We start from the raw sequence: 20,509 nt of genomic DNA, 5'->3' as shown, positions 1-20,509 counted from the left end.
CCAGGGGAATATATAAAACATTTTTTTTTAAGATTTTATTTATTTATTTTCCCCCCAAAGCCCCAGCAGATAGTTGTCTGTCATAGCTGCACATCCTTCTAGTTGCTGCATGTGGGACGCGGCCTCAGCATGGCTGGAGAAGCAGCGTGTCGGTGCGAGCCCGGGATCCAAACCCGGGCCGCCAGCAGCGGAGCGTGCACACTTAACCGCTAAGCCACGGGGCCGGCCCTAAAACATTTTTTAAAGTGACCAATAGGCTATGCATCTCTTCTGCCTCATTCCAGTTTGATTTCTAGTTAGTGAATCAGATAACCAAATCCAACAGAATTTTAGACATTAGTTCCATCTACAAAAAAACAACCAAACTCATGGAAGACAGAACAAAAATGTCACCACTTCCTAAAATAAGTCATATAGTTGCTTCCTACCCTCTGCACACCCTACTTCCTATCTCCTTGTCCCTACCCTAATCCTTGTGTATGTACTGCACATAAATTAGATTTATCCAAAGCTTATTTCATAGGAGTGAACTCTAATAAAAATACAGTGAGAAAATTTTATTTGACCACTTACATCAACTACTCACATAGTTAATTAACTATGTGTAGCTATCTTATCCTTCAAAAACATCAAGCCTAAAAAAGAATAGTCATTAATAATAAAAGTGATATTCAAAATTACTAAAAAAAGAAAACATAGATAACTTGAACAGCCAGTTCAAACACATTTAGTCAAAAGTATACCTAAGTTTATTCAGCAGCTAAGTGAAAAAAATTTTAACATAACGCTGTTCTGATGTGGTAACAGATAACAGTACATGGGGAATGAGGTTTTTAACTAGAAAAGAATTTTCAAATTCACACCTTTATTTGTCACTAGAAATAGTTTGGGAACTCAAGCTACAGAATTAACTTCAAACAAATTCTGAAAATATATTAAGCTTTTAAAATCTGAGGCATAAAGTCTGTTTTCCTAATATCTTTAAACATTCAACTAAAATAGACTCTATAACATGTGACTTAAAAAGCAATCATGACAAACTTCCTGTATTATAATTTGGGAATTTAGTCTTACCATTCCTCATCCCTTAAAACAAAACAAAACAAAACACACACACACATAAAAACAATGTAAGGATTATTTTCTTTCCCATCCATGAAGTAATGAGTTAGTAATTCTGATGGGCTCTGGCCCCAGAAGTCTACATTTTTCGTGCTATACCTGGGGATGATAAATACGCAGCGAAGAAGAATCTGAATTTCCATGATCACTGAAATGTAAATGGTTCACTGAGTATTACAACACAGAGTGTTATATTCAACCTGTTTAAATTAAGTGAATGCTAAAAATGTTCACTTTGATTAAATGTTGGAAGCATGCTATAGTAGAAAAAACATGGGCTTTAGAATCAGAGAGAAATAGGTTCAAATCAAATACCTAGTTTATTATATAACCTTTGACAAGTCAATTTCTCTGAGCCTTAGTCTTTTCACCAATAAAACGGGGATAACATTGTCTCAATGGTAGTTTTATATATATATTAGATAAATAATATAAATCAAGTATCTCTACAATGACTGTTACAAAGCTGTGCTCAATCACTATCAATTCTCTTCTCATTCCCCATCTCCTGAGTGTCAGAATCTCATTTAGTCTCAGTTACTGAGCCCTTCACTCAGTAGTGTGCTGGTAAACGTGTAACTGACTTTCAGGCAGGGGAAAAAAGGCTAGCTTATGGCATTGGCTTGTAGCACTGGCTGATTTCCGTGGCGTAAATACTCCCCCATGGCTGATCTCAAGCTACAAGCATGAAGTCAACTGAATACAGAGTTGGGAAGAGATGGGCAGCAGCACATGATTAGTCTCTTTCCCACTGATCTGTTTTATTTTCTCCACAACACTTTTACCTTTTGAAATTATCTTGTTTAATTATTTAGGTATTTATTGTCTGTCTCCCCTGACAGGAATATAAGCACCATAAAGACAGGGACCTTGTCCATCCTGTTCTCTACTGTACCCTCAGCAAATACAAAGTCAGAGTAATTGGAAAGATTCCCAAAATCAAGGAACTTTTGAAAAGAATTTAAAAAAAAAAAAGAAAAAGTAATTCAAGCAAAAACACTCAACACCCCCAATCTCAGTTAACACTGTTCCTTTTGTTTGGAAAAGGAAGAAAGAATAAACATGACCAGTAACTACCAAATGACTTAATTAAAACAGCAGACTACTTTTGCCACATCACCTAGCTCAGACAATAAAAATGGGCCAAGCACAAGCACTTCCATGTAAAGGACAACATTTACACATGTCCAGCTAGAACACCATACTTACATAACCTAAGGCAGGCAACCATACCATTCTTAATAATGCACAGGCAGTCATTTTATAGTTATAGAAAGGGAAATAAATAATACTATTAATAAGTTATGTATTACTATTTTTTTTATGTTTTATTAATCCAGCTTGTATGTCCACCCTCTCATACCTTGAATTTACTTTACCTGCATGAATCAACATCCGCAAACATTCTACAGAGTTGTGATAAGCTGCTTCATGAATTGGCATCCATCCCCTGTTATCAGCAACATCAACACTACGTCCCTTTTTGAGCAGTTTTCTTAAGGCTTTAACGTTGCCTTCCCTGGCAGCAAGTCCAACCGTGGAGCAAGTGTCAGAGTAAGCCTCTGTAAAATCCATTCTTTTTGACCAGTCTACAAAACAAGGCAGAAAAAAAACACTATAGTCAATAAAACAACACTACACTCCTACAGATTAACAGATTGCAGTGGGCCTGTCTAGTAACTGTCACGACTGCTGAGGAAGAGCCTGAGGTGGTTTAGAAAGCGACCTACCTTGCCACAGCCTCTGCTAGAGTCTAAACCAAGAAGTCTCTCTTTTTGGGGAATTGGGATTCCTTGGAATGTTCTTATTAAAGATAACAAGGGAGTTTTAAGCGTTCTATCATTTGTTCTCTGGAAATCTTATCTTGAGGAGCCCCATCCTGCAGGCTTCTGCTCCTGTTCATATCCCACAAAAATGCACTCACTGGAACTCTGTTGATGAGAGACCTAAACATCTCCAGTTAATCTCAAATGCATACTCTATTACGCAGAGATGGCCATTTAACTACCAGCAATGCTCAGCTTCAAGAATTAATTTACAGCCCCTTTCTGTAAGAAAGATCACTGACTCGACTACAGCAGCCCAGAAAGTTCTTCACAGCATTACTGCCCTCTTCCTCATCATCTCCCTTCAAAGTTCATTTCAAGTTTCCCTGGAGTCAGTGTCCTGTATAACTCTCAGTACATGCCTCTCACAAAGACAACTTCTTGTCAGTCATGCTATGAGGCAGGTTGGGCTATGATTCAGGATTCTCAGGGGACTAGTTATCTCCCAAAGGGTAGTCCCTCTCAGTAACACTCTGATCCCAACCTTCCTCTTAGTTTTCTAATGATCTTAGAAGGTGGTTCAGGAAACGCCAACAACATGTCTAATCTAATACAGGTGAAAAACTCTCTAGAACCACATTCTAAATGATTTATCCAGAAAAGGAAGGTTTGAGGGAAGAGGTTAATAGAAAGCACACAGCATTTCCTGTAGCAAATTTAAACTTATTCATGGTCACATTTAAATATAAAGCTGTAAACTGCAGAAGTTGATTCTATAGTGAACCAAACAGCTAATGTTAGCTATGGATTAATCTGATTGGATCAACTGGTCCATTACTAGGAAAGTAAAGATACTTATTACAGAACATTTAATTATTCAATTAACAGTTATTTACGGAGCACCAACTAGATGATCAGCAATGTGGAGGACATAAAGATGACACACACACTGATACTATCTCAAATTACATCCAGTCTCACAGAAATGATAAATACGTGTGATTCAAAATACAAAGCAGAAAGCGTCATAAGAGAAGTACAGATAAAGAGCCATGGGTAGTCAAAGAAGGGAGAAACTACTTCAACTTGGTGAGGGATATGAGCTAGGCCTTAAAGGATAGGGAGGATGTGACAATGAGAAAATGAGCAGAAGCATTCTTAGGCAGAAGGTAAGACATAACCAAAATTATGAAAATGAACAAGCAAGGGTAAGGGACAGTGGATAAGGGAAACAGTTTACTTTGGAAGGAGGATTAGGTTAACAAAGAACAGCAGGAAAATGAGGTTACAGAGGTAGATGAAGGCCAAACTGTGGAGGATCTTCAATGTTAAGCTATACTTTTTTGAACAATGCTAACTTCCTCAAGGCCATTAGATCCAAACTTCAAAAAAAAGAACAAATCACACATTTTAGGGCAACTTATAAGCATATTCATCTAATACAAGAGAAATTTTTTTATGTGTAGAAGCACACACAAACACACACACACAAGAATACTACACTAAAGACATTAAAAACAGCATTCGGGGGGCCGGCCCCGTGGCTTAGCGGTTAAGTGCGCGCGCTCCACTACTGGCGGCCCAGGTACGGATCCCAGGCGTGCACCGACGCACCGCTTCTCCAGCCATGCTGAGGCTGCGTCCCACATACAGCAACTAGAAGTATGTGCAACTATGACATACAACTATCTACTGGGGCTTTGGAGAGAAAAAGGGAAAAAAAGGAGGAGGACTGGCAATAGATGTTAGCTCAGGGCAGGTCTCCCTCAGCAAAAAGTGGAGGATTGGCATGGATGTTGGCTCAGGGCTGATCTTCCTCACAAAAAAAAAAAAAAAAAAAAAAAAAAACAGCATTCAAGTAAAACAGGTATGAACCCCTTTACAAATTTTACTGGCTTTTGTTACAGTTACAAATAATGTTAATGGATCCAGATTAATAGGCAATAATCTGAAAAAAATATCAGAACTAGGTAATATCTTCGATCTTCTTAAGGGAAGGGGAAACCAAAAAAAAAAGTACAACAGCAGAATCATTCCACTCAAACCTTAATACCAACTAGTTAACATGAATAAACTGTTAAGATCTCCTTTTATAAAAACGTTCCTATGTTCTAGACTAAAAGAGAATACACAAACAACCAAATGTGATGTACAAACCTCACCTGGATCCTGGATTGGTGAAAAAAATATCAGCTACAAAAAGCAATTTTGAGATAACTGAGGAAGTTTGCATATGGAGTAGACATGATGATGTAATTATTGTTAATTTTCTGAGATGTGATAATAGCATTGCGGTTATTAGGAGAATGTCCTTATTCTTATAAGTATTTAGCAATGACAAGTCATAACACATGCAACTTACTTCAAATGTTTTAGATTAAAAAGTATATACAGAGAAAAAAGAAGTAAAGCAACTGTGGCAAAATATTAATTATTGGATCCATGTGGACAGTATAAGAATGGTCACTATATTCTTTTTCTAACTTTTTTGTATGTTTGAAATTTTTCAAGAAAGTTGGGAGTGAGGGGAAACTTACCATCCCAGGCAATGTGAAACTACAACCTGGAGAAAATATGAAAAGACCTGGCTATTCTTAAACTATGTTTTTCTTTGAAACAGTTTCCTGCTGATTTCTTTAAAGCACAAATAATACTCTCTGAATCTGGGTGTTTTAGCATTCTTTTATAAAGCTAAAGACCACAAAATAATTAGAAATTCTCAAGAAAGAACAATCATTTAGCATGGCTTTTGTTTTCACATACAGAAACACAGCTGTGATGGTCCAAGAGAGCTTCCTAAACAATATTTTGGAGTAGTAGCTCTAACCAGCGGATCTTAACATGTTTTAGGATCCTTGACCTGTTGGAGAAACTCATGAAAGCTATAAAGTTCCTCCCCAGAAAAATGCACATAGACCTCAAATTTTGTATACAATTTCAGGAGGTTCCCCAGATCTGTGCCAAAGCCTGCACATGAGCCAACAATCTTTGCCTACAATTTTCTGAGTGAGCTCCTGAGAATACTAAAGATGAAAACGGTCGTCTGGCGAGTAAAATTTAAATATGTAAGCAATTTTCGTTGGAATAATAGTAGCTCTTTCACAGGCGTTAACACTTCCGTAGTAAACTTTCTGCTTTTATTTTAAAGGTAAAAAGGCAGCAGATTTTTTTTTAATGTAAAAAAGGTCCAATATGGATTACATTCCCAGCTTGCGCTCCTCTAGCTGCTGTTATATGGGTAAAAATCCAGTTTTCAAAGCAAAACAAAATGTTTTTCTACGTGCCAACTGCGTTGCCCGTATATCTCTTTATACCTAGATCACACCAGCCGCGACTTCTGCCCTTTCACTTCTTCACCTCCCGGGTTAGAAAAAAGCAGACAGTTCCAACCTCAAAGCCACAAACGACAGAAAAGGATTGTGGGTACTGTAGTCCTCTGCCCTCGCGCACCAGAAGGTTAGAGCGATTACAGGCTACAGAAGAATCCACTGCTTAGCATACAGGTCAATGCTTCTTGATACCCTAAGCAAGGAAATAAAATAATAATGTTGACCGCGATACAGTCGGAAAGCGTTCCTCGAACTGCAAGTCCCAGTGTGCTTTGCGCCCCCAAGCAGACACGACTGCCATTGCGCCTGCGCCCGTGAAGCCGGTTACTTGCGTCCGGGAGGCTGTAGTCCCTGCCGGCACCGCGGAGACCACAGCCGAGGGGTCCACCGCCGCCGTGACCAAGAAGCAGGGGAAGGATGTGGGTTTTTGGTTACGGGTCCCTGATCTGGAAGGTGGACTTCCCCTATCAGGACAAGGTGGTTGGATACATCACAGGCTTCAGCAGGCGCTTCTGGCAGGGCAGCACCGACCACCGCGGGACCCCCGGCAAGGTGAGGCACCAGCCTGTCCCCCACACTTACTGCCCCCAGAGCGCCGCTCGCCAACTCCTGGCCCAGCTCTGCGGAACCCACACCCCAGCACTTCCGAGGGCCGAGCATGTAGGTTAGGGATAATGCTGTTACATCTGTGAATCTTCCTCGGCCACCTGCCACCACCCCACCCCACCCCCGCCTCTCTCCCAAACCAAGGGCACTCCTTCCGAAACCGCTTCAGATGCTGGTGGTTCGTTTCTTGAGGCAAGAAGCGTGGGCACAAGTACTCAGGCTCGCACAAGGCCAATGTTCTGAGAGGGGGGCCCCATCTCTTGGCAACCTCTGCCAAAAAAATTAAAAACAGGCAGGAAGATCAATCTTCGTGTCACCACGGAGTTGAAATATAAAATCAGCTTGCAAATTCAGCTTTTGAGCAATTAAATTTGTTGGCATTTCTGCATTCTGGCAGACTTTCATTGGTTTGAGTTTAAACATGCACGTTATTTCTGAGGTTTCTTTATATCTTTCCAAAGGTTTTATTTTATGACACCTAAGATCACAGAAGAACCAGTTTCCAAAATTATCTCCGGTTATTAGGAGCTTACTTTGATCACTTTGGTTGTCAGGTACTAGCGAAGTTAAATGAGTTCCCAGTTTGTTACTTTAGTAACACAGTATCCATTACTATATCCAGCAGTATTTTAACGTTTCTTTCTCTATGGCTCTCCTCGAAATTATAAATGTGAAATGTAAGTTCCGTTTGATCCGTTTTTCAGTCAGTCATGCAAAGACACTCATCTTAATATATGTGTACAGAGAATTAGTAGCAGGTCACTCCTTATGCAAATCAGCCTTGCACTGGCTGCAAAAGAGGAAACTAAGGAAAACTAAGTTTTAGCTAATGAACAATTTGGATAACTTGAACACTTGTTCTAGTTAACCTCCTAACTTTTGGAAGAGTACAAAATTTTTTATTGCGTATAAGTTCTCTAAAATACTCTTGAGAGTTATATGAGCCTGATTACTATTTTTTAAAAAGAAATTAATATTGGCACCAAAGCATAATATCTAAAATGCTAGAAGTCAGATGTAGAAAGAGATTGGGGTTAATTCCAAAGAAATACCTGCAGTTGTGGAAAGGGGAAGAGAGAAGGCTGTAAAGTATTTGGCACCTGGTCATAAAAGAGACTGAATTAAAATCACAAAAAGAACCTGAGTTAGAAGCTGTTCTACCTCAACTAGAGTTGGTGAATTAAGAATTTGGCTTTTAGGTAAACATATGACTTGAAAACAGGGGAGTGACAGGGCAAATGCACACTGATAGGCCATCGGAAACTTCATGGCCAAAGTTATCTCTAAGAATGTTATAAAACAACATTTAAGACTTCAAAGAACTAAGTTAAATAAAATGCCTTTTGAGTTGTCAGATATGAACACTTAAAATTGCCACTCTGTAGAGAAAAAGCCTTAGGCCAGGCTCCAATATTAATGACCAAGTATGAAATACTTATGAATATGGTTATAATAGTATATTTTACTACTCTAAATGTATGATGCTCAAAATTTATGTCTGTTACATAAAAAATTGAGCTATGTATGCTGTCAGAACAGACTGATGATAAGAAATTGTCAAGTCAATACAACAGTTCCTGATTCTTTAAAAAAAGAAGGAAGCAATAAAAGCCAATCTCTCTCTTTTTACTTAAATTTACTAAAATATAGGGCAGGAAAGTTAGGGGGGAAAAACTGCAATAGCTAATAGTTTTACACCTACTTTTATGTAAAGAAGCCATCACAGCAAACTAAAGGAAAGTCTAAGTACTAAACATTTTCTAAGTACACTGTTCTGTTAAAAAAAAACTGAAAAGAACATTATTTTACTTCACATTTTTTATTATAATGGATCACTAGCCTTATATATATACATATTAACTATCTGACAAACAAGAATACAAAATGCCACAGAAATATCCAGCAAATTAGTAAGAATGACACAGATGCTATTTAGGACTGTTTTTTACAGCAACATATGCTCCTAGCAAGTTAGTCATCATTACATATGAAATGTGATATTATTAAACAAATGTTAGCCTCATTTCTACATATGCAATGTGACATTTGTGGGAAAAATACCAAACCTACTTGCTTTATTAAATTATGCTTTTTTTTTTTTGCTTCATTAAACTTTAATTTCTTCCTAAGTTTAATTAAGCATTTCATTTATATATAACAAAACTTGCACCAAGTAAGGATTTATTTAAATATAAAAATTTTTTCACAGAGAGAATATATTTCAATTTCAAAAAAAGGAAACATTTTAACACAAGAGATAATTATGAACATTTACTAAGTAAGTCTCTAACTTTTCTAGATCTAGATCAGAAACATTACTCATTACCCAAAGAAAGCGCCCATCATGACTCATATTTCACATCATCATCTAATCCCATTCAGCTTGAAAGACCCCTTCTTCAGTTTTAATCCCCCAAAAAAGCATTTAAGTGCATTTACACTGTTTCTCGATAACATATATTTATTTTAGGGACAAAGAGCTTAAGTTTTAGAAAATATTTCCAAGTAAACATATCAGTAGTGCCAACAGTCCATGTCTGTATCATCCATAAGCAGTCACGGGGATCCATTTATTTTCTCTGTCTTCTGTTTCAACTGCCACCACCCAAGTCCAGGATTTGACTACCCCTCTTCTCCTTTCAACAAATACTACTGAGCACTTAGATATACATGGGAGACACCTACGCAAACAACAATACCTGATAAGTGCTATAAGGGAAATGAATTAAAGGAGCAACTCTCCTAAAGGAAAGTTTAGAAGGAGCTGCTGCAAAGTGGTCTGGGGAGTCAGCCAAGCCTTTATAGAGAGAGTAGAGGAGGATATCCCAAGGATATAAAAGAAAGGAAGGGCATGCCATACTGGCCACCAGTATATTTTATCCTGTCAAGTATTAAAACCCTGAAAAATTCAAAGCATGGGAGTTAGTGGCCCAATTTTGCACCAGAAAGTAATTCTAGGACAAAGTAGGGAACTGGACTGGAGGGAAGCAAAACTAGAGGCAGGCAGTGAAATCCCTAAGGAAGCAACTGAAGGATGAAGAGGAACCAAATTCAGAAGATAATTAGAAGACAGAGCTACCAAGAATTCGTGACTGGGCTGGATTTAAGGGGAGGCAAGGAAAGGTGGAGTGCAGAACTTGTCACCTGGACCACTAACATTTCTTATTCAGTTTACCTCCTTCCCACTCTAACTTGCACACTATACACGTTACCACACTTATCTTCCCAAAACACTTATTTTATCATGTCTGTCACCTGCTACTCAAGTGCTATAGTAGCTCCTTATCTCCAATTTTTCCCAAATTTCAGTGACTTCTTATTTTCCACTGTCCCCCAATTTCAACTCCGCTCTTTGACTTTTCAAATCTGACTCTCCTATTTCTCCAGTGATCTTTCTGAATCATCTCCCTACATGGGGGACCCTTTGCTAAAGTCAGACACTCGGTCTGATTTAGTTCTGCCTCTAGGCCCTCACTTGTGAATCACAAGTCACAGTCCCCTTTCACCAGAATTCTGTCTCCCTTTCTGACCACCCAACACTCAGAATTTTTACTGTACTCAATTAATACCATACATCTTAGCCCTTAAGTATTCTCTACCTATTTCACATGTTAAGTTCATACTCCAGAATTACAATATAAGCTCTTGGAAGCAAGATCAAGGTTTTATCTTCTCTACAACACAGAGTAGATATTCAGTAAATACCTCCTAATTCACTTTGAAAGTAATATGGCAGTACCTACATGACTCACACCAATATATGTATCCTCATTGTAGCATTATCTTAAATAGAAAACAAGTCAAATCTAAATGTCCAGCACAGGAACACTGAAATTATAGTTCATTGATGACACAATATTATGCAACTATTAAAATGTATAAGACGACTAATAGGAAAATAAATAAGAAACACAATCCAAAATCCCACGTGTTCCATTATTATAAATTATCTATACAAATGGACAAAGACTAGAATGAAATAGCAACAAAGATGATACAAATATCTGATTTAGGCTCACTATGTGCCAGACAATGGGTATACAAGTAGGTAAAATTGTGGCTTACAACTCAGCATTCTCACTAATGACGTTAACATGTCAGTAGGTACATACATAGCCTTTGGCACCAGGTAGAAATTATATTTAAAAAAAAAAAAAAGCAAATTCCCAGACAGCTCCAGACCTACAGAACCAGAAACTCTGGGAGTGTGGCCTAGCAATGCGTGTTTGTCAAGCCCTCCAGGTAATTCTGATCTACACTAAAGTTTGAGAACCACTTCCCTATAGGAAAACAGCCTTGAATGTAATCTTTTGTTCCCTGATAAAATTATAACAATCGGGGCCGGCCCAGTGGCGCAAGCGGTTAAGTGCGCGCGCTCTGCTACGGCGGCCCGGGGTTCGCCAGTTCGGATCCCGGCGCGCACCGACGCACTGCTTGGCAAGCCATGCTGTGGCGGCATCCCATATAAAGTGGAGGAAGATGGGCACGGATGTTAGCCCAGGGCCAGTCTTCCTCAGCAAAAAGAGGAGGATTGGCAGATGTTAGCACAGGGCTGATCTCCTCACCAAAAAAAAAAATTATAACAATCATTTTTTTCCTAAGGGGAAAAACATGACCAGAACTTTTAATTGCTTCTTCCTTTTGCCTTTCATTTTAGAGGAGCCTTAGTCATAAGTGTGTTTTTGAATATATCCATTTTAAGTGAACATAATATACCTAATATATACAAACCGAAGGGAATTTTTAGAAAGGCCAAGATAGTTTGGAAAAGGTAGATTCTCTTACTTAATTCACTTTAAAATTTATAGTAAAAAATAAGTGCTTTAAAAAAAGTGCTTAGAATATTTTAACTTCTGGGGGGCGGCCCTGTGGCTTAGCGGTTAAGTGCGCGCACTCCGCTGCTGGTGTCCCAGGTTCGGATCCCGGGCGCGCACCGACCCACCACTTCTCCGGCCATGCTGAGGCCGCGTCCCACATACAGCAACTAGAAGGATGTACAACTATCTACTGGGGTTTTGGGGGAAAACAATAAATAAATAAAAAATTAAAAAAAAAGAATATTTTAACTTCATTTGTTCATACTATGTCAATAATAAGTTGCTAATGCTCAGTTAGTTAATGAACTTGAATTCAGAAAAAAATTTTTTTTTTTTACTTTTTTTAAAACAGCCTGGAAGAGTTGTGACTCTTGTTGAAGATCCTGGGGTATGGTATAACTATTCTTTTTTTGTATAACCTTTTAATCATATAAAATGTTGAGATGTTTCTCAGCTTTAATAATCAATGAAATTTAATTAACAGTCATCACAGACCATTAGAACTACACTAGGTCTAGAATTCCTCTCTGTGTTTGTTGTTTCTTTTCATCTGTTGGGAAAAGTTGGAATGCAGAATGTAAGGCAGACAACAAAATAAAACCAAATAGCATATAGCATTTCTTTTTTTCTTAATGAGTTTGTTGACTGAGAATTTTGTGGTTCCCTTTGACATCAATGGAGCCAGCCCTCAGACAGCCAGACTACCACTAAGAATCAAGTGGAACCCTTAAAGCTCTCCTCACATTTGCTAGAAATCTAATATTTTCAGCAAAAATCCCAGTCAGGGATTATCACTTTATTGCCTAATTTTGTCAATAGCACAACAGGTTTTTAAACGGGTTTGGAGCACTAGAAAACTTTTATTTATCTGATAGTCCTCTGTTTCTTAAATAATTTCAATCATTTTATTGAAGTATAGAGTCAAAATTTTATATTATGAAGTTAAAGATTTAACAATGGAAAGAACTTTGATATATAAAAATCAAGCAGCTAGCAGCAGATGAATAATGGGGAAATTATCAAATCCCTTCATAATTTACATTAGGAAACGCATCTATAAAAATGGCTTCAAACTGGTAACTACAGCTCCCAATTAAAGTTAATAAACAGCACTTTGTTTCTATAGAATGTTAATTCATTCAAGAAGATGCTTAGCAACCTAAAAGTTTAATAATTAAAGTTAATAATTAAAGGTTGTCAAGAAACTAGAAAATCTGTATTACAAACTGTAAATCTTGCTTACATCACAGATATTACTAAAAAACAAATCTTTGCAGGGGCTGGCCCAGTGGCACAGTGGTTAAGTGCACGTGCTCCACTTCAGTGGCCCGGGATTCGCAGGTTCGGATCCCTGGCGCGCACCAACGCACTGCTTGTCAAGCCATGCTGTGGCAGCGTCTCATATAAAGTAGAGAAGATGGGCACGGATGTTAGCCCAGGGCCAGTCTTCCTCAGCAAAAAAGAGGAGGATTGGCAACATGTTAGCTCAGGGATGATCTTCCTCACAAAAAGAAAAATCTTTGCAGCTAAAGTACATTGTTTTTACTGACATTTTGTTCATGGACTCTCTTGACAAAAGTATTCTGGATGGAGTAATTTACAAAGGATATTTGAAAGTTTAGGCAGTGAAGAAATAAAATGAACCTGCTATAGCCTTAAGTAGTTGATTGCTTTATTTCAGAGCTTTTAAAACACAGAACCCTTTCTGCAAACAAGAGAACATCTAATATGTAAAAAGATAAGTGATGCAGCACAGCTCTAGCTGAAGGGAGGTGGGGTGTCAAAGCCCTCCCAGCCAGCACCCCAGCACTTATATGCAGACAGCCCCTGAGGTATGCTTCGGGGTGGCTACAGCACTCCATGAAGCAGTTTGGAAACTACTGCCCTATACCACCAATGAAATGTTTATGGATTTAAAGCTTTAGAACTATTTTTTTTTTTTAAGATTTTATTTATTTATTTATTTTTTCCCCCGCAAAGCCCCAGCAGATTGTTGTATGTCACAGTTGCACATCCCTCCAGTCGCTGCATGTGGGACGCGGCCTCAGCGTGGCCGGAGAAGCGGTGCGTCGGTGGGCGCGCGGGATCCGAACCCGGGCTGCCAGCAGGAGAGCGTGCGCACTTAACCGCTAAGCCACAGGGCCGGCCCTAGAACTATATTTTAATGACCAAATGAAGATCTGTTATTTTTCATCTCAGTCCGGTTCGTTAAAAGACATAATTTTTGGGGGCCGGCCCGGTGGCACAAGCGGTTAAGTGCGAGTGCTCTGCTGCAGCAGCCCGGGGTCCGCTAGTTCGGATCCCCAGCGCGCACCGACACGCTGCTTGGCAAGCCATGCTGTGGCAGCGTCCCATATAAAATGGAGGAAGATGGGCATTGATATTAGCCCAGGGCCAGTCTTCTTCAGCAAAAAAAAGAGGAGGATTGGCAGATGTTAGCACAGGACTGATCTCACAAAAAAAAAAAAGACAATTTTTTAAATTTAAACAAAGATAAATATCCTCATGTGCAAGGAAATTATTTATTCAGATTGAAGAATTTAAAATGCTGATTTCCTTTATTGTTTAGTATGTACCTCTTCAGTGCACTTGAAGTGAAGCAAAATTGCATTGATTTCTAAGAATATACAAGATATTTTTTTAGATTACAACATATCTCTACCAATTTTAGCCCTGTAAATACTAAATAATATATTCTTTTCACTTTTCAACAGGGTTGTGTATGGGGTGTTGCTTATAAACTGCCAGTAGGAAAGGAAGAAGAAGTAAAATCATACCTTGACTTCAGAGAGAAAGGAGGCTACAGGACCATAACAGTCATTTTTCATCCAAAAGAGTGCACGACGAAACCATTCACTGTGTTGCTATATATTGGAACATGTGATAATCCTAATTATCTTGGTCCTGCACCTCTGGAAGACATTGCTGAGCAAATTTTTAATGCAGCTGGTCCAAGTGGAAAAAATTCAGAATATCTTTTTGAACTTGCAAATTCTATGAGAAACCTTGTGCCAGAAGATGCAGACGATCATCTTTTCTCTTTGGAAAAATTGGTAAAGGAACGTTTAGAAGGAAAACAGAACCTCAATTGCTTATAAAGACCCTAATCATTGATTTTCCAAACAAGCAGAGCTTTTAGTCTTCAGAGAATAGCTTCATTGCACAACAGCAATATGATTTGGAAACATGTTTACTTGAAGATCTTATTTATTTTTAATGTTGTCAAGATATCGTCCAAGTTTAATTTCGAGTGTCCTGAAACACATCCATATTTAAAATATTGGGATACAATTAAAGAAAAAATTCAAGTTTTAATAATATAATAATTTCCTAACTATATGATATTGAACACTTGCTCATGAGAAGTGAATTCTTTAGAAAAATACAATGAAGGACTCAATTCAGAGCTTGTTTTTATCAGAGTAAAAATAATTCTGTTGTTTCATATCACAATACTACTTTGAAGTTGTAGAGAATTAAACCAAAAATCCAATAAATATAATAAGCTTATACCTTCAGTATATTCCTGTACAATATCTGTAACCATGGTTAAAATATACAAGCTTAGGGGCCAGCCCAGTGGCGCAAGCAGTTAAGTGCGTGCACTCCGCTGCGGCGGCCTGGGATTCATCGGTTCGGATCCTGGGCGCGCACCGATGCACTGCTTGGCAAGCCATGCTGTGGCAGCGTCCCATATAAAGTGGAGGAAGAGGGGCACGGATGTTAGCCCAGGGCCAGTCTTCCTCGGCAAAAAAAAAAAAAAGAGGAGGATTGGCAGATGTTAGCACAGGGCTGATCTCCTCACAAAAAAAAAAAAAAATACAAGCTTAAAATAACATGTAATTAGAAATATACAGTAATACAGAGAAGATTTCAGCCTTGATTGTGAATTTCCATCTTCAGGTATTAAATGAAACCCTTTCCATTACAAGCCAAAAAAATTGGCATTTTTAATATAAAAATGTCCTTGGAATTATAATGTGCTGTACCTCTCCTTTTTTGAATAAATGCATGGAAAAAACTCATTCAGCTAAAAAAAATTACATTATACAGATCACATCCACTAACAATGTAGTCTGTCATTCACTTTGTATTATTCTTACACTGAAATTGAAAAAAAAGAAAAATGGGCTTTCTGATATTACCAATTATCAGAAACAAATACATAATCAAAGTTTGGTGTTGGAAATGGCTTTTAGAATTGTAATTTTTTTAAAATAAGAAGTGGTATTACCTGATCATTTGCTATGCAGCTTTTTTTCCTTATATCGTCACCTAAACAAAGGTGACTATTCCACTGAATAGTGTTGATGCTACTCAAGTAGGAAACATATATGTACATTATTAACTCATGCAGACTTAGCCTTGATTCAAACTAATCAGATTATTTCTGATTATATGTGATTTCTTTCTTAATAGGATACATAGTCTCTAAAATCTTTTAATATGAAAAAAATTTCAGTATCATGTTAAATCTAATATGAAACTTGATAAAAACTCCTCAAACCCAGGCATGACTAATAATTAGAACAGAAGTTTTTCCACATAAAATAAAATAAAGCCGTCCTACTTAGTAGAAATAGTTTGTCCTTTTCATGTTTTTCTATTTAACACCTTACTTGCTAATTTACTCAGCTATATAAGTATTTTAAATATTTTCCAACATTTTCAATATTGGTTTTCCAGAAGGCAATTCACTTGTCCTGTGTAACAAGAAAAGTACTAACATTAATGAATATCTCATAAGGATGTGCTAGGCACTTTACATATGGAAGCATTTTCTGGGTAACTCTTCTGAGCTATTTCCATAGTAACCTGCACCCAGTTACACATCTAGTAAGTAGCAGAAATCCATGTCTTTCTGACTCTAAAGCACAAGATCTTTCTAAAACATATATTAAGACCCACCTAAACTTAACCATCTTCACTATCCTGCATCTATTTTTCAGGAAATAAACAAGATTAACATTCTATATAATGAAATAGTACATAACTTGTTACATAAAGATGTTAAAAGAGTTAATTTTGATAGATATATCTAGATTCCCATATAATGAGCCTATCCAAGATTCACATCCTACAGCTCAGAATCACACAGGTGAATTCAGAGATCCAGGCTTTCATTTTACAAACAAACCTAAGTTTGTGACTCCCCAAAGTGATTCTTCTACCATTTAATATATAATTATGTTACAAAATATCAAGGGGGAGAGATTACTTTGGGATTCCCATTTATATGTCTTTCTAGGCTTTCAGTTAAAAGTTTGACTAGAAAATATATTAATATACATGGATTATACCATCAACATTTACAGGGAGGCCATGTTCCAAATTGCCCAGGGGCAAGGACATTCATTTCCATTAGGATGGGGAGAAACATGACTAAAATGGGGAAGTTAAACAGTACTGAAGTAGAGAGAAGCTAGGGTTTGGAGCCTCCAAGCTAGCAAAAATCATAACAAAGGTGCCAAGTTATCTAGAGCATAACTTATTTTTGTTAGCAAACTCTAAGCCTCTCTTTATAGCTCTTGGATCTCATTTTCAAAACTTTCATTCTGTCCTAATCACACATGCAAAACTCGGACTCTCATTCTTCAGAGTACAAATATTTGGTGTTAAGTTTTAGGAATTCAAGAAAAGCATGAGTGTAAACCCTACTTCGAGAAAAGAAAATTTTAATATAAATCTCTAATGGAGTGGATTTTTAAAAATAGATCTTTCTACTCCAAATCCAGGCCACTATTATATTTCCTTTTTCCCCCTCCCAAACAAATACACCCACTCTGCAACCTACCAAGAACTGTAAGCACCATCTAGATACCACCTCCATACATAAAAAGTTATCATTTAGGGAAACAATGGTTGTTGTGATGTCAATTCTGAATATTTGAAAGCATGAATGTGACCCATTTCTTTAAGACTGATTTTAAAAGTCTGACCATTGTCTATAGATAGGCATTTTATCTTAAATAGGAAAAATATTTTTTTTTCATTTTCTACTAGTAAAGTACCTGAAATGTGTATTATTTTACATCTTGAAGGTGCCCATTTAATTTTAATATATGTAAAGCATTACACAGTACCTGATAATACTCAATAAATATCTAATGTTACTTAACATTGTATATTCAGAGTACCATGGGTTCAGTATCTCTGAGATTCACAAGGATTACAATCATGCTTATAGTTTAAGAATCATATTTGGTCTATTAGATATTTTTCAAACATTTTATAGTCAATATTTCATTCCATTATCTTAGATTTATCTTTTTCCACAGATAAATATCTTTTTTTTTTTTAATTTTATTTATTTATTTATTTTTCCCCCAAAGCCCCAGTAGATAGTTGTATGTCACAGCTGCACGTCCTTCTAGTTGCTGTATGTGGGACGTAGCCTCAGCATGACCAGAGAAGCAGTGCGTCGGTGCGCGCCTGGGATCCGAACCCGGGCCGCCAGCAGCAGAGCGCGCGCACTTAACCGCTAAGCCATGGGGCCGGCCCTAAATATCTTTTTTAAATTATAACTTTAGAGCAGTTGTGAATATCAATGTAAGCATCATAGTCCTGTAATTTACCATCCCCACTTCTGTCATTTATATGATAAATGTGCTTAAAATTCCCTCTCATCACATCATGTTAAAATCTACATATCAAATATTCCAATTATGCCCATCTTTTTTCAGCAAAAATATCGTGACTATATTTTCTATGAATTTATTCAGGTTTTAACAATCTATTTTTATGCATTTCTAAAGCCTTGAAATAAACTCACCGTAAGCACACATTAAAAACTCAAAGATTAGTGGAATGATTTTTTAATCCTGTGGCAACTCTTCAAAGAATTTTAACTCCTCCATAGACAACTACTAAAATTATTCTTCTATATGTCAAATTCATATCATGAAATTTAAGCTTACTGAATTTCAGAGTTTTTTCATTCTTCTTAAGGTTCATTTTACCTTTCTAAAATATATATAGTTCAGACCAATTTCTTGGTGGTTTTATTTAATTTACTGAATCTCTGTCTTTATAAATGGTTTGCCAACACACATACACACATTCTGTAACTGCAAAACCACTACTTAACCCCACAGTTTCTTTTATTCTTCTAGCTTTCCTATCCTCACAGAATTTTTTTAACTACAGTGTTCTACTTCCTTATCAACTCATCTTAATGCCCCTCCAATCTAACTTTACTCTGCTCTACTCCACCCAATCAGTGTAGTCTCAAGTCTACAATGACCCCTTCCTAATTCAACCCAAAGATCTCGGTTTTCATGCATCAGACTAGTGACCAAGCATCTCATATCACTAAGGCCAAAATAGCAGAACATTTCATTGTATTTACATTTACATCTTAGACTATTGTTTATCAGACATACAAACTCATTGAATCCTAGGCTTCAATTACCATCTTTATTTAGAAAACTTCTAATCTCTAGCCTACTTTCTTAAACTCTTGGCAACTCTCTATGTCTTACATGTAAGACATCTCCAGTTGAGCTTCACGAGCACCCGAGACTTAGTAAACTAAAAACACAATTCATCTCCTTTCCCAACTAGAAAAATTTTGTCCCACATCACCTCCCTGCACATGATACACATTAAATGTCTAACAATGGTTAGAACAGAAAAGACAACAAACAGGTTTAAGACACTCATCAATTTACAAGCTTTTGGAGAAAATGAATATTTTCACAATATATACAAAATGTAGTACGTGCCTTGTTTATATCAAATTTTAGCCTTTATTTTACTAAAACTTTATATAACATTTCTTAATAAGAAGTCAAAGCAAAGTCGCAAGGAAACGTTGAAGCCTATCTGTGATATGGCTTAAAAGGTTACATCATGGTCAGACCTATCCTTCAAGTATGAGCTGGAAGGTTTCTCAGCTAAAATAAGAATCTTATAACAAGAGCCAGAGTTTCTTACATCTTCTCCTTGCCTCTAGCTCCAATGTCTTTTATTCTTTCCAGTACATTCTCTGCACTCAGAATTATCTTTCTAAAATATGAAACAAACCTGGTCAGTAATCAAAAATGCCTCCCACAGCATACAAAATAAAGTTCAAATTCTTTAATCTGGTATTCAACTATCTACAATCTGGTGTCAGCATATTTGTCACATTACACTTCCCACTAATGCACCCCCCACCATGCTCCAATCACATCATTCTCCTCATCCACTAAGACCCAAGCAAAATGAGGGAATAATGATATGTGGCAAGCAATGACTCTGCACCAAGACTACCAAGATAAAAAACATAGGTCCCAGCTATCAAGAACCACATTTGGTAGAGAGACACACAAACAAGCAAATTAACTTATTTAGCACAAAGGCTGTGACATAAAATACAAGCAGAATACAGATAGGCAAATTATTAATTCAAACTAATAAGATCAGAGAAAGCTTTATAGAAAAAAGTAAATAGTTGTTCATGGATCAAAGAATAACAGTTAGCACTTATGTAGCACTTACTATACATGCCAAAATCTATTCCAAGTACTTTACATATATTAATCCCCATTTTCTTAGATGATGAAAATGAGAGACAAAAAGAATTTAAGTTAAACAAACATAACAACTATCATTTATTGAATACTTATAACATGCCAGGCACTGTGCTAAGCACTAACAAGGAACATAATGAAATTAAGGCCTTTAATTAAAAAAAAATTATGAGAGATGGCAGCTTTCTCATTTTATACCTCCACTGGTAAATTTTAATGCCAATGAGATTCTTTCCTAAAATAGGATAAAGTTAAAAGGATTAAAAAATATACAATAAAAGGATTCATTTAATTACCCATATCTTACAGCTGTAATTTAATTTAAACAAAATATGGTTTGCCCAATTTTCTCAACG

At 37.0% G+C, this 20,509-nt stretch overlaps 2 protein-coding genes across 2 annotated transcripts in view; one reads left to right on the top strand and one right to left on the bottom strand.

Annotated features, from left to right (window-relative positions):
* Positions 1-20,509, bottom strand: part of ASB3 (ankyrin repeat and SOCS box containing 3) — a 107,718-nt gene that overhangs the window by 67,544 nt on the left and 19,665 nt on the right. The window contains exon 2 of the mRNA XM_004436650.3: positions 2,502-2,711. Within this exon, the coding sequence (XP_004436707.1) occupies positions 2,502-2,697 (196 nt within the window). The 5' untranslated portion in view covers positions 2,698-2,711. The remainder of the gene's footprint in view (positions 1-2,501; positions 2,712-20,509) is intronic.
* Positions 6,540-15,158, top strand: CHAC2 (ChaC glutathione specific gamma-glutamylcyclotransferase 2). The gene is made up of 3 exons (XM_087436773.1): positions 6,540-6,769; positions 11,993-12,028; positions 14,355-15,158. The coding sequence occupies exons 1-3, from the start codon at positions 6,635-6,637 to the stop codon at positions 14,736-14,738; spliced, it is 555 nt and encodes a 184-aa protein (XP_087292899.1). The 5' UTR covers positions 6,540-6,634; the 3' UTR covers positions 14,739-15,158.

This window comes from Ceratotherium simum, chromosome 11, assembly GCF_057802395.1.
Source record: "Ceratotherium simum simum isolate JZ-2026a chromosome 11, ASM5780239v1, whole genome shotgun sequence".
NCBI lineage: Eukaryota > Metazoa > Chordata > Mammalia > Perissodactyla > Rhinocerotidae > Ceratotherium > Ceratotherium simum.
Note: the sequence above shows the minus strand (reverse complement) of the source record. Positions and strands in the feature narration are given on the sequence as shown.